Source organism: Brachyistius frenatus, unplaced genomic scaffold, assembly GCF_029030835.1.
Source record: "Brachyistius frenatus isolate BFR_SWC_R1_liver_20210118 unplaced genomic scaffold, ASM2903083v1 Contig_20, whole genome shotgun sequence".
Taxonomy (NCBI): domain Eukaryota; kingdom Metazoa; phylum Chordata; class Actinopteri; family Embiotocidae; genus Brachyistius; species Brachyistius frenatus.
In genome coordinates this window covers 5,434,853-5,447,843 of record NW_027210619.1, presented here as the reverse complement: position 1 = coordinate 5,447,843, position 12,991 = coordinate 5,434,853, and the positions used below count along the sequence as shown (strand labels likewise).

The window sequence follows — 12,991 nt, the reverse complement described above, 5'->3', positions numbered from 1 at the left end:
GCCTCCCTTGTTTTTCACCACGCTCCTTTTTTCTCCTTCTGTCTTAGTGAGTACAATGAATTTCCTCACAAAGCGAACTGTTACTTGGCACTGTGCGATTGAATTAGCTTCTGTCAAATGCACAAAATTACATTCCTGCAGCGAGACAGATCCGATCCTTGCTGGTTCACCAGGTGCCTATACATTAAACAGGGCTGTAGACTACTTTAATCCTGCATGTCTCTTCTGTGTCAAAGATAATAACCTCTTGTCATGTCCCGAGATAACATTGGTGCTGAGGAGCTGCAATGTTGTTCAGCCCTCTTGCAGAACAGCCAAAGTCTTAAGCAATATTTATGCTCCTTCCTCATATTCACACTGAGCATACACAGCAGTGGGCCCTGTGTGATTGTTACCGCTGTCTTTGTACTGTAGTTTGATAGAGAAGACAAACTGATAACTGGGCTCAGAATAAGTCCACATTTTGCCAAACAGAGTGGTGGAAAGTGTATATTTACTCAAGTTCTGTACTTGCATACTGTGTTCGGGTACTTGTATTTTACTTAAGAATGTCTATTTTATGCCTCAATAATTCCACTGCATTTTTTCTGACAATAACTGCTCAAATTATCCAGTATTTTACAAAGACTAGAGAGTAAGTTTGAAAAATAACCACAGATTTCTGCAGCAGAACTTTGTTTTGTTTTTTTCTCTGTGCTACTTCATTAATCACTTCATGACCCCCTTAGATCTTGTTACCAGTGTTTAAATTACATTCACAGACAGAGACAAAGGCAAGGATTTTATCATTGCTGCTGCCTATAAAACCAAATTTAACAAAGATAAAATAAAAAAAAATTAAAAAGCTGAAGCAGCTGCTTAGTGAGCAATTTCTACATGTTTATAACAAATTGGTCACTGGGTGGAAAACTTGAGATGCTAGGATGTTTCTCTATTGATTCTATTCTGAATTCATGTTTTTGTGGCTGGCATAAAGGAGAAATCTGCCTCACAAAGGTCTGTGGTCTGGACAGTAAATATACTTGAGCACATGCTGATGGGTAGAGGATATATGTTCAACTTTACTCACCAGAAAGGATGAGATGGTGGCTGCTAAACTGAATGTGTTGCAGGATTCAAAACAACACGTGAAAGCAGCCCATGAGCTGCAATACATTTATAACGATCCATCACATGTTCAGATACATTATTACAAATATTACTGACTGAAAACAAAGTCAGCCCCACAGAACAGACTGTATCTGCAAGCACGCATTTAAAATGAATGACAGGACGTTTTGCTTTTATGTTTGTCTTATCTGATTAACTGCTGATGGTTATGTATTACTTTTTGGAGAGTCCCTAAACTCAACATTATAATTCAAACATTGCTTGTTACTCTTGGGGAGTCCTGACCAATAGGTTGAGAACTAGAAGCTGAACTACCAGACTGTAGATAAAATTTGCTCCACCTCAAACAGCTACAACAGTAAAAGGCTGTTTACACATTCATGCAGAAGAATTAACAATCTAGTAAAGTCATATACAATAATATATCAGTAGCAGGGGGCATTTTACCTAAAATACTTACATTGAAGTACTTCTACTCAAGGAGGATTTAGACTTTTTTTTTTTTACTCATACTGGACTGTATTTACATTAATGTATTAATACATTTGCTCAAGTAATGGATCTGAATACTTCCTTCACCACTGGACAAACATAACCATGATATAATGTTTTTAGCACATTGTATGTGTCAGTATCATCAGTCTTTTGTCCCATCTCATTTCCTCTCTCTTTCTGACCCCTCTCTAAGGGTCACCGCTCTGAGCTCAGACAATGGGAGACAGTTGGCATGTCGTGCGAAGAATCCCGCCCTTTTCCAGCCTATAGAGACCACAATGACCATGAGTGTGTACTGTGAGTGTCCCAGCCCGTTTACAAACTGACAGTCCACACCCCCTCTCTTTAAATAAAAACACACTTATGTACAAGCACAGAAACCCAACCTCGGGGAGACCTAAGGGTATCCGGCCTAGTGCACTCAGTCTGTGTTAGTGGTCCAAGGAGAAGCATTCAACCTGAAGGCAAAGTCACACCGACTTCAAAACAACATTCAGCAGGGGAAACCTTGTGAACATCCACTTCTCAAGGCAGTCCCTGCTGGACTGAGAGTGATATGACCAAAGGAGGAAGCTGTTTTTATTTTCCCAGTGGCGGATAGCTGTGTAAAATAATACACCAACCTGCAATTAAATCTGTATTAGTTTAGATGTATTGTTTTATTGAGTAATTTTGAAATGAATTACACCCTTAGTTATTGCTCAAATGTTAACCAATGCACATAAACCAATTATTAGACCAACACGGATGCATTATATCAGCAAGGCTTGTGGTACAGAAATTTTAACAATATTAAAACAACTAATATAGGAGGCGGAGGAGACCACAGTTAATAATAATAAATCCTGCAAAACTAGCCCAGCAACATTTGTTCTCATCAGCTCAAATTGAATTTAGAATCCACTGAGGCAGGAAATGAAGCCAGTTTCTGCTGCTTTTTCTTTCATGTTATTATCACAAACTGTGTGACATTATCTAATAAAACTCGCTGCAGTACACGAAGGTCAGTTGACACACATGCTGTCTCTGCCTTTCATTGCATTTGGGGCTCTTTTTTCCTCATATTTGGCAAGGCAACAATGAAAGCTATTGTTTCTGAATGCGCTAACAGTGTGACACTGCAGCTACAGCCAGTTTAGTATTTTCTACCCTGTTGATCAGTTGAAGTAATTGATTGTTGAGGCCTTTGAGTCTACCCACCTGCTTCTCCCAGGACTAAATCATGTTGTTGATTAAAGTGGAGCAGGGCTGCTGACACATTCAGAAGCAAGTGCTCCCTTCAGCTCGACTGCCGTTATTATCCACAGGCTGACTAGACACCTTAACGTTGTCTCTATCAACGCTTCTCCATGTTAGACACCGCTGCTGCTGTTTTAGCAATGGCCAATAACCGTAAGCACTCCTCCCTTCCTCTCTGTCTCTCTGCTCTGTACTAAACAACAGGAGCTCTCTGCTAAAGTGCTAATGTTGCAGAACTTGGGACCACCGCTGCAGTCTTACTCAGTATGCCAGCCCATCAAAGCCAGCGCGGTGGCCATTTTCAGCCAGCCAGATTGTTAGCAAGGTGGCAATTTGTCATGCTGGCCCAGGGTCTGCAGGCTGCTCTCTGAAACTGATTGCAGCAATAACAAAGGCCCATCCTCTTCTAATTTATTTAACTGCATATATTTTATTCAAGGAGGCTGTAATTTATTCATATTTCACGTTCCCTTATTACTGTTTGAACATCTGTTATTTTGCTTTATGGACTGGATCCAGCTCACTGCTGCCTTAATAGTTAATGTTTTCATCAGATCTGGACCTCTTATCCCACAGTCATGTTGAATGTGACCAATTTATTGGCCCTGTCTCAACAAATAGGGAAACTCCCTACTCAATTGCCAAGAGTGTTCTCATCGCAGTGCGGTTTCTTTTTCATGCTGTTGTATTGATGGTCACTCCATACCTCTCTTTCTCTGTGTACACTACATCCCTTTTCTTCCCTCACCTTTCTCGCTTCCGTTTTTGCCCTCTATGCTATTCCCCTTTGTCAAAACGGTTTTTTTTGTTTTTTTTCTGTCTCCCCTCTCCTGACAGTCCCACCTCAGCCTCCAGTTATTGTGGGTCTGGAGAGAGAGGAAGTCAAAGCAGGGATAGTGCTCGTGTTGGAGTGTGTGTCTCATGGTGGAAACCCCCTAGCCAGTCTCCACTGGAGCAAGGTAAATCTTCTGCACCATCTGTTGAGGAAGCTTTGCAACACACTGTCGCACTGGCAAAATTAGCCATTTTAGTCTAAATCTTTGCAGCATAACTATACTTAGTAGCTTCTCTTCTTCACTGACTGCACCATATGGGAACTTGCAACTATTCAAACATTCTGCTGCTTTTCTGAGTTGCATGTGTTCATGTGTTTGTCAGAATGGAGAAGTTCTGTCCACGACTTGGGAAGATGATGTTGTTGCGCAGAAGTCCAGCAGTGTCCTCAAACTGAAGATCACCCCTGCTGACAACCAGGCAGAGCTGTGCTGTGAAAGCGTCAACCTGGTGTCCCTATCGCCTCGGCCCGTCAGCCGCAAAATAACTGTGCTCTGTGAGTGAAAATAATGCTTAATGTAGTGCACCGCGCTGGAACACACACTTGCACTCACAAAGGCCCGGCAGGACTCGCTGATTATGGATTATTAAAGATATGGACACGAGGCGGAGGAATATAGTAAATCTTGCCTCTAAAACCAATTCTTTTGCTGTCCCAGCAAAAATTCTAATGTTAATATCATTAATGAAACTAATGGTTATTATGGCTGCAGCCCATATTTCCGACTGCCTCCAGATTAGTATCACTGTATGCTCTTTCATAGCGGTTACATTAATTTAGCTGAATTGCTTCAATGCACAATCCTGAGGCACTAAAGGCTACACTTTGTGCGACAGTATCGCCCATGGTTAATAGATTATACTTTTCTCTCTGAATATAAAATGTTTGTTTCAGCAACAATAAAACAAATACAGAATTAATATTTAGCAGCCTTGGCGCATTGAGTCTAACAATAGCCTGATTTCCACTACAGAGCCAGACATGTAAGTCACAGCTTTAAATGCCGTCTGATTGATGCACCTATTTTATGTAAATATGATTAAGATCTGCCCTTCCAGAAATCTCTTGCTCATGCCGTGTAAATGGGGCTGAAGTTACATTAATACTTCTCCTTTGTTCAACGAGGCCCCGATGGGCTGTGGTGCCATGCCTCCCAGTCAGCCATTCAGGGATGTTGAAAATGAACTGACTGCTCTAGGCACTGGGAGAAGCTGGAGGGCACGGAGTAACATTCGCTGGTGAAATATGAATATGCCTCTTTTACCATACAGCACCTCTGTAATTTCAGCAGTCTTTGTGTGTGGCATGCTCAGATGCACTCCACTCGGTGTCTCATGTGGGGTAGACACAGGTATGCGAAAGATTTACATACGTGACCCCTCCTTCCCCAAGTCTGCCAGCTCAGTTCCCAGCCTTTGTGTTCCCCTGAAGGCTTTATACAACTGCATCACTTTGCCTGCAGCTATTGTACCCTGTCTCCCCCTCTGGTTAAAACGAAGCAGACTTTAGAAACCACAATGAAAACCCCCTGAGAAAACAAGTTGCCACTCAAAGTGATTTCCCCTCTCACCCTTGATACAGCTCTGTGTTTCACATCCAAAAATAGTTGTGCTGCCGCTGTGATCAGAATAGGTAGCTGTTGAATGTACTATTCAAGGGGTGATATTTTTATTGACTTTGTCTTTGTATGTTTGCCTGTGTATGTGTGCTTGTGCATCAGTTGAGCCTGCAGAGTTGACACTGTCGGGTTCGTTAACGGCCATCGAGGGGCAAGAGTTGGACCTGAGCTGCCACGCCACCTCCAGTAATCCGCCTGTCCACATTCGCTGGTGGCTGGGCTACAAGGAGCTCAACACCACGGTTGTCACGATGGAAGAGGTGGAACTGCTCGGCACACAATTTGCACAAAGCTGAAATGTATATAACTAACCCGGTAGAAGGGAACTGCAAGACACAGTTGACACAGTGGCTTGTAACTTGTGGTAATGTCAACGGTTTAAACAGAATTCTAAAAACGGGTATGTTAATGAGTCCTTTTTTTGTGAACATATGACAAAAGGAATGAAAGTTGATGCACAAAAACAGTCCCCTTCAGTCAAGCTTGCTTTTAGGGTATCATAAAAAAAACCCGATAAGAAAGCCTCTCATTGAATTTAAAGATTCCTCAATAAGAAATTTGACCTCATGTGAACCTTTAAAGATGAAAGAAAACAGTATGACCACGAGCAGTCTGTGAATAGGCCAACTGCAGCTTTGGAAATTAATCAGCTGGTTCCAAAAAAAGTATTCTGCTGCTCTTCTCCTCTTTTGTGTATGTTAATAAGATCAAAGTGAATAAAAGCTGACACAGAAGATGAGTATTATTAAACAAGCTCTTTATTCATCTGGCAGCAGCATTTTCATTTGATCTTCCATGAGGCTCTCAGTGCGCTGTATGTGAGCTTTAATGCATGTGAAACAGCGTGAGGTTAATGAAGACTGACGCTCCTGGCCACTGTCTTTGTTAGTCTATCTGACTGTGGCTTTTACAGTAATCACCACAATAATGGCTTTAATAACCAGATGTACAGCATAGGCATGACCACTATCAGGCAGGTGCAAAATGACACTTTGCTCAATTCATAACAGTGTTAGTGGGAGAGTCAGATGAATATGCTTATTTGTCACAAACCATGCACAACATCAGTTATTATAGCAGCTAATTTACCATCTGTATTCACCAAGACAAACCAGTGAGGATTGTTTTTCTCTCTGATTTTTTTCTCTCTCACCTACAGCTGAGGAAGCCACACTAAGGCTGTCTGTCCTCCGACTGAACTTGTCATGTGTGTCTTATGTCTTCAGGGAGACAATGGTGGGATGACAACCATGTCCAACATGACCCACCGGGTCTCCCGGGAGGAGGATGGTCTGATGCTCACCTGTGTGGCTTTCAATAAGGGCACACAGTTCTCCCAAAAACAGAAAGACAAACTAAGTGTCTATTGTAAGTGAGCTTAAGGGTAGTCGCATACAACTTTTTAGTACACATAACCAGCATAAGGAATCTCCTTGAATCATGAAATTAAAATTTGTACCTTACCTGTAAGTACACATCCATCATGGTTCAAGAGGGCAGTTATAGTTACAACCCTACATGCCAAGAACAAAACCAAGAATAATCTTTGACACAGAACGAGAACTATTTTCTAAGCCTGCTTTGTTTCATGTTAGAGGAAAGGTTTTCTGTACAGAATTTCAAATTAAATTCCTTCCAATTGATTTTGACTCTAGCTTTTTTTTAGCAGCCTGTGTTGATCTTTAAATACAGTTTAAACAGCAGTTCTGCTCAACATCTGTGGAAACCAGAATGAACTGAAATTGTGAAAACACACTTCCAATCTTCAAACCGTTGATTCTTTTATAACAGACCCCCCTCAAGAAGTATGGCTTGATGCTCCACTTCAAGATGTCCCCCTTTGCTCAGGGACCACGGTCCGTCTCACCTGTTTCTCCAGTGGAGGAAATCCCACTGGGACTCTGACCTGGTTCAAGGTGAGTGTGTACTGCATATGCATGTCTGTCTGTATGTGTGCATTGTCTTGTATGCCCAGCGTACCCACCCTGCTCTGTATCCTTACATCCTGTTTTAGAATGGGAAGGCAGTGACAGCTGCGCTGAAGCCGACGTCCTTTGATATGGGTGTAGCTAGAGAACTGGTCCTGATCCTGACAGCAAGCGACAACATGGCTACCTACCACTGTGAAGCTACAAATGTGGTAAAGAAGGCGATCTCTGCGTACACTAAGCTCATGGTTCACTGTGAGTAAGACTGGAGCTCTTCGACTAAAACGCACCTTGTCCTTTTTTCCAATCTAACTCATCTGAGAGAAAAGCACAATGTCAGATAAATGGACTTGATATAAACCCATTGACACAGATTTTTAGCTGCAGCATTTTATACTCTTCATCTTGATATAATCAGTGAGTCATGGTTGGATTTTCTTGTTTACTCCATGGTTCTCAAGTTACCGCCATAAGTATGGAGATCACAACCAAACAGGAGGTGCTGCGTCGGGGCCAGGTGCTAACTTTGGAGTGCCAGGCTGGAAGCAGTAACCCTAAGGCCAGCATATACTGGATTCTGGGCCCACTCAGGTATTGTCTGGCAGGGGGACATAGCAGACAATGCAGACAATTGTCCTGCAAAACGATTCACTGTCACAATAAGTCTGAGAAAGTGGTGTTTATCCTGTTAAAACTGTGATTGTTTGGTGAACTTGAAATTCTTTGTTAACTGGATTTGCCGGATGGGATTTGGGTCCAAGGTTCGCAGGAGTCGAGCACGCATCCGAGAAGGCTCCGTTTGGTGGATTTTCAGTGCGCAGCTTTCTATCGCTGAATCTGACTTCACAGCATCACAACCAGAGGGTCATTTGCCAGGCCTACAGCCGTGTGTTGGCAGAGGGAGCCAACACTTTCTTCAAACTCGATGTGCTTTGTAAGTACAGGGTCAATTGTTTATTCCTTTCTTTCTTTTTTGGGTTGTTTTTTTTACTACTCTGTTTTCGGTGAGTGACCAAGAGATGTGGTTTGCATAATTGTTAAAGAATGCATAACGATAACAATGGCGTGGCTGAAAGCTGCTTCACTGGTGTACTTCAGCAGTATGTGTGTGTTTGTTGTTTACTGGAAACCTTTGTTGTGATTTGTGGGTCTGTTGAGCTCTGCGGCAGTGTGTCCTAATTGTGCATTTGGTTTGCTGCATGGCCATGTTTGTCTTTGATGCCATTTCACAGGCAGCAGCCAGCCACTGCTTCAAAGCTTGGTACTGTGTATGAGCATGAAGGAATGTCACTGTGTGTTTGTGCGGAGCTGCAGTTGGACAACAGTACTGTCACTCGTCGTTTTAATGCCTGTCCCTCTCCCTCCCGCGCTGCCTTACTCCCCCGTCCAAGTGTGTGAAGTTGGTTAGATGTGGAATTATTGGTGGGATGTCGACTTTCTACTGGTTTGACTCTCATTAGTGTCTCTTAGTGCTGTCATGCTCAACATGTTTTCTGTGTCTTTGTGCTCACTCTTGCGGGTTGTAGTCATTCTGTGGGTTTTTGTATCCACGCCTCTGCTTATGTATGTTTGGTGTAAGTCCAACTCACTGTAGCTGTATTTCTGTGCTGCTTCTGGGTCAGACCCGCCGGAATTCAGTCCAGACCAACCAACAGAGGTCCAGGTGATGGAGGATGACATGGCAACCATCCCACTGCTGGTCTCAGCTAACCCAGAGGAGGTCTCCTGCATTTGGCTGCACCGCAGGGAGAAGGTGGTCAAAGGTGATCCAGGGCTGTGTGATGGCTCTATAAACCAGCTTCTAGTTTAGCTGAGCCAGCAAGTAAGCACTCAGCTCTGCCATTCAGGGTCTGAATAAAACATGGCAGGTTAGCCAGCACAGACCCTGCCAAATGTGATTCTCATTACGTCTCTAATGTATGCAGTCTAAATGAGGATTGCTGTCTCCCACAACGGTTCTAAACCTGGCATCTCCTCCAGGCCGGTGTCATCAGGGCCCTGCTGCACCCACTCCCTTTTTCTGTTAACTCTGTTAGCTCCATTATATGCAGCCAACACCATAAAATGACTGTTTTGTGTATGCGGAAACCCATTTTGTGTGCTTGCAGTACAGAAGGTGTCTCTCACGCAGCCTATTGTTGGCTTGATGTGGGAATCCAGCCAGGCCAATCAATAATGCAGGATTAGATGTCACTTAGAGACCAGTGGCCGGAGGACATGCAGTTGATGAGCATGTAATGAATACTTAATTTACCATTGGTTTGCATTTGTGTGCATTTGTGCCTGTGTGTGTGTGTGTGTGTGTGTTTTTGTAAAGAGGGGGATCTGCACTACCACTGGTCAGAAGATTACTCACTGGAGATCAAGAATGTGACGAGGAAAGATGCCGGAGTTTACACTGTCAAGTGTGCAAATGAGGAAGGTGTCAACCAAATCTCCATCACGCTGGACGTTCTGTGTAAGACCCTGCACACGGAGAAGGGATGAGCAGACATCTTTTCACCCCCACGCATACACTGATTTTGTTAGGTTGCTGCTGAAAGTCAGCCAGCAGTTTATAGGGCTTCACAATTTACTTGCTATTAAAGATGGACAAAAGAGAACAAGAGGTGAAAATAAGCACAGAATAATTTTTGAGGTTTTAACAAATGCAAATATACCTCCAGGTCCTGCCACATCATGTATCTCTGCTCAATAGCTCTTATTCTGTAAGGAGAATAAGAAGATTGAGCAGAATTTCTCTTCCTGATGATTTTCTGTTTTGTGAACTGAATTTGAATCTGCACCACAGCATGATTTTGAACTTGTCCGGTGCTGCTAAGTATCGGCGCCGTCAGTGCATCCACACACGCTGACACTCTCGGACAACAACACAGACTTTCAGCTCCTCCCCACCAAACGTACCTCATTCATTAGGCCTCCATGCAAGGCCCTCCATCTCCACAGCTGCCCCGGGCCCAGCCTCAAGCCGCAGGCCCTCTGCCCCGATACTGATGATTTAATAATGGGAGTGTTGAAAATGTAGGTCTGCCTGATTCACCAAAGCCCATGGTACATGCCTAATGGATTCTGCCATCCTGATCTGACTGGGCTTGACAGTTGTAGATATTCATTATGTATGGAGGATTGTAGTAGCTTTTATGTGTGGCAGTGTAGCCCACTTAACAATGTCAGTCTTGGTTAGGAGGCCAACATGGGTGGATCCCGCGAACCCAGAGGTCTGTGTCTTGCTAGTGTTTCCCGCCACTTCTTCAAGAGTGAACATAGGTTTCGACAAGTAGTCACTAATGGCCTTATTGTACATGACACCCGTGGGAGGTATAAAAAGCTTGTGAGGTAGTGGTGAACAAAGAAAAGAAGAGGAGTCTTGCAGTCATAAAAGAGAGATAAATTGATGGATAGATTGGTAAAAAGAGGAATCAAGGGAGGGTCAATTTGCTTTAGTCAGAATGAGGTGCACTCTCGTTGGAGGGTTTTATGGGTCACATAACTCATTTTCATTTCGGATGCAGAAGTGTCTGCAATGCTCCAGCACATAGAGAAGTTAATGGCATTGTAGCCAAAGCAGAGAGGCTGATTACAATGGGGTTATGAGCATTTTCAAAGGCAAACAAGTGTAAGTGTAATTATAGCAATGCAGCATGCCTATTTAATGGCTTGCCAAACAATTTGTCCCAGGCTGTCATTGGTCCTGCCTTAGCCCTGTCCCTTTTTCTCACTCTCAGATGCCCCCGGTGTCAAAGCAGAGAAAGACCCTGTGTTTGTGAACCTGGGGGAGACAGCAGACCTGATATGCGTGGCAGATGCCAACCCCATTATATCTGGCATGTTCTCTTGGAAATGGCTGGTGAGAGCTACATACACACCCACAGGAACCCCTAAATTATATTTCCTTTATCTGGCCTCTTTTCTATTATTCTGTCCCTTCATATTGTTTATCACTGGGCTTTGTAAATGCACAGATGCACCATATTTTACTGACTCTAACTATCCTTCCACCCCACCTCTTCCTGTTCCACACTCAGCCCAAATCCAGAAAAATAGCTTTCATTACTGCTACGTGACTAAAGGGCACATTCGTCAATGTGGCGTGGTCTCTATATCTACTGATGCTTTCTCCAGTTTAACCCACCCCCCGGCAGCAGAATGTGTCCCGCTTTCAACCTGCACGGCCCATCCTTTTCTTTTTTCCTGTGGCTCTCCAGCCATCGGCGTTATCCTTCTCTGTCCTCAGAGCTTGTTTCATCGAACGCCCTTCCCATCCAGACCTCGAACCCTGATGGTTTTTTCGTTCACTGTCTACCTGTCTTGCCCTCAGAACACAGCAAGACAGCTAGACAGCTGTCACCCTGGAGGAGGGGAATGTGTGTTGAAGAATAGTGCCTGTCTCCTGCTTATTCCCCCTCACTCTGTCTTCCACAGGGAGAAGGAGAGGTGGAAATGGGAGAGGAGACCCAGGAAGACGAATCAGGCCTTCTGACCATACGTGATGTGACTCGGGCTCATGCTGGTCTTTACCTGTGCTCAGCCAATACAGGCATAGGACTCACTGCTGATGTGAATGTGCGTCTGGTAGTGCAATGTGAGTTTGTAGTATTTATTTTCAGACACATACATTTACTCTTGTGCTGTCTGGTTTCTGCATCAATAACCTCCATGCCCATCTTTTCTCGTGTAGTCAAACCAGAGCTTCAGAAAGGACCCCAATGGAGGAAGGTAGCCAGTAGAGGGGATGGCACTACTATTGCCGAGGTCGTGTGTCAGGCGGAGGGCATTCCTCGTGTCGACTTCTCTTGGGAAAAAAATGGTGTGCGCATGGACTTTGCAAACCCCAGGTCAGAGAGAAGTAGTTTGCCATTATTAACTTTGGTGCTGTTGTCAGCAATTGGTTACATACTAATGAATCCTTAAAATTAGATTAGGCTCATCCCAAATATATTATCTTCCTATTTCTTGCTATTCCACTCCTAAATCCAGATTTAGTGCATTATATACTGAGCCTTTCACTATGCAAATACCTGTTTAACACTTCTTTGATGTGTGAAATTGGGTGACAGTCGGTCTGCAGGACATCACAATCCCTGCTGTCTGTCTGCTCAGGATTTGTCTTCGTCTCTATGTGTGTGTGGGTGTTTGTGCTGCAGGTATGAGGAGTGGACGGTGAGGGAGGGCTCCTTCCACAGCAGCACAGTGCGAGTGGTGAATGTGAGCTCAGTTCTGGACTATGCCGTCTTCAGCTGCACTGCTCGCAACTCACTCGGGGAAGACAGGCTAGACATCCAGCTCGTCAGCACAAGTACTGCATCTACATACATTTCCGTTTTTGTTGTGCGTGGGCGTGTGTCTCTGGGTGGATGTGGTTCTCTCCACAGCATCCTTAGTCGATGTCCTGCAAAAAACATGTGTTGCCAACATGTCTACCTTTCATGAGCTAAGAAAAAAACAACAACCTTGTTTGTGTTTTTCAGTTCATCCATCAGTTTCTTTAAAGAGTTTATTGAGTTTCAGATGTAGGAGATATCTCGTTTCACCAACACTTGATCCTTCATTTAGTTTTAAAATGTTTGTTGTTTTGTTTATCAGAACACCACAACCGGCACGAACACTGTATGGTTGAGTCTTATTGTTCTCATCAACACACAAGAGAAGCAAATTAAGGCCTGTTAGGAAGTCAAGCATCTAATAAGCTATAGACCCAGATAAATACCCACAGTTGGAGGACTAAACCACAGCTTTAAGGTAAGTGTATATTGGTTATTCACTCGT

General features: G+C 43.7%; 1 protein-coding gene across 1 annotated transcript in view; it reads left to right on the top strand.

Annotated features, from left to right (window-relative positions):
• The window catches only part of nphs1 (NPHS1 adhesion molecule, nephrin), a 35,222-nt gene that overhangs the window by 15,106 nt on the left and 7,125 nt on the right, over window positions 1-12,991 (top strand). The window contains exons 6-20 of the mRNA XM_069695552.1: window positions 1,799-1,902; window positions 3,682-3,803; window positions 4,003-4,174; window positions 5,400-5,557; window positions 6,524-6,665; window positions 7,089-7,213; window positions 7,312-7,480; window positions 7,687-7,816; window positions 7,987-8,159; window positions 8,848-8,988; window positions 9,543-9,683; window positions 10,951-11,072; window positions 11,648-11,807; window positions 11,904-12,060; window positions 12,370-12,521. Of these exons, the coding sequence (XP_069551653.1) occupies window positions 1,799-1,902; window positions 3,682-3,803; window positions 4,003-4,174; window positions 5,400-5,557; window positions 6,524-6,665; window positions 7,089-7,213; window positions 7,312-7,480; window positions 7,687-7,816; window positions 7,987-8,159; window positions 8,848-8,988; window positions 9,543-9,683; window positions 10,951-11,072; window positions 11,648-11,807; window positions 11,904-12,060; window positions 12,370-12,521 (2,168 nt within the window). The remainder of the gene's footprint in view (window positions 1-1,798; window positions 1,903-3,681; window positions 3,804-4,002; window positions 4,175-5,399; window positions 5,558-6,523; window positions 6,666-7,088; window positions 7,214-7,311; window positions 7,481-7,686; window positions 7,817-7,986; window positions 8,160-8,847; window positions 8,989-9,542; window positions 9,684-10,950; window positions 11,073-11,647; window positions 11,808-11,903; window positions 12,061-12,369; window positions 12,522-12,991) is intronic.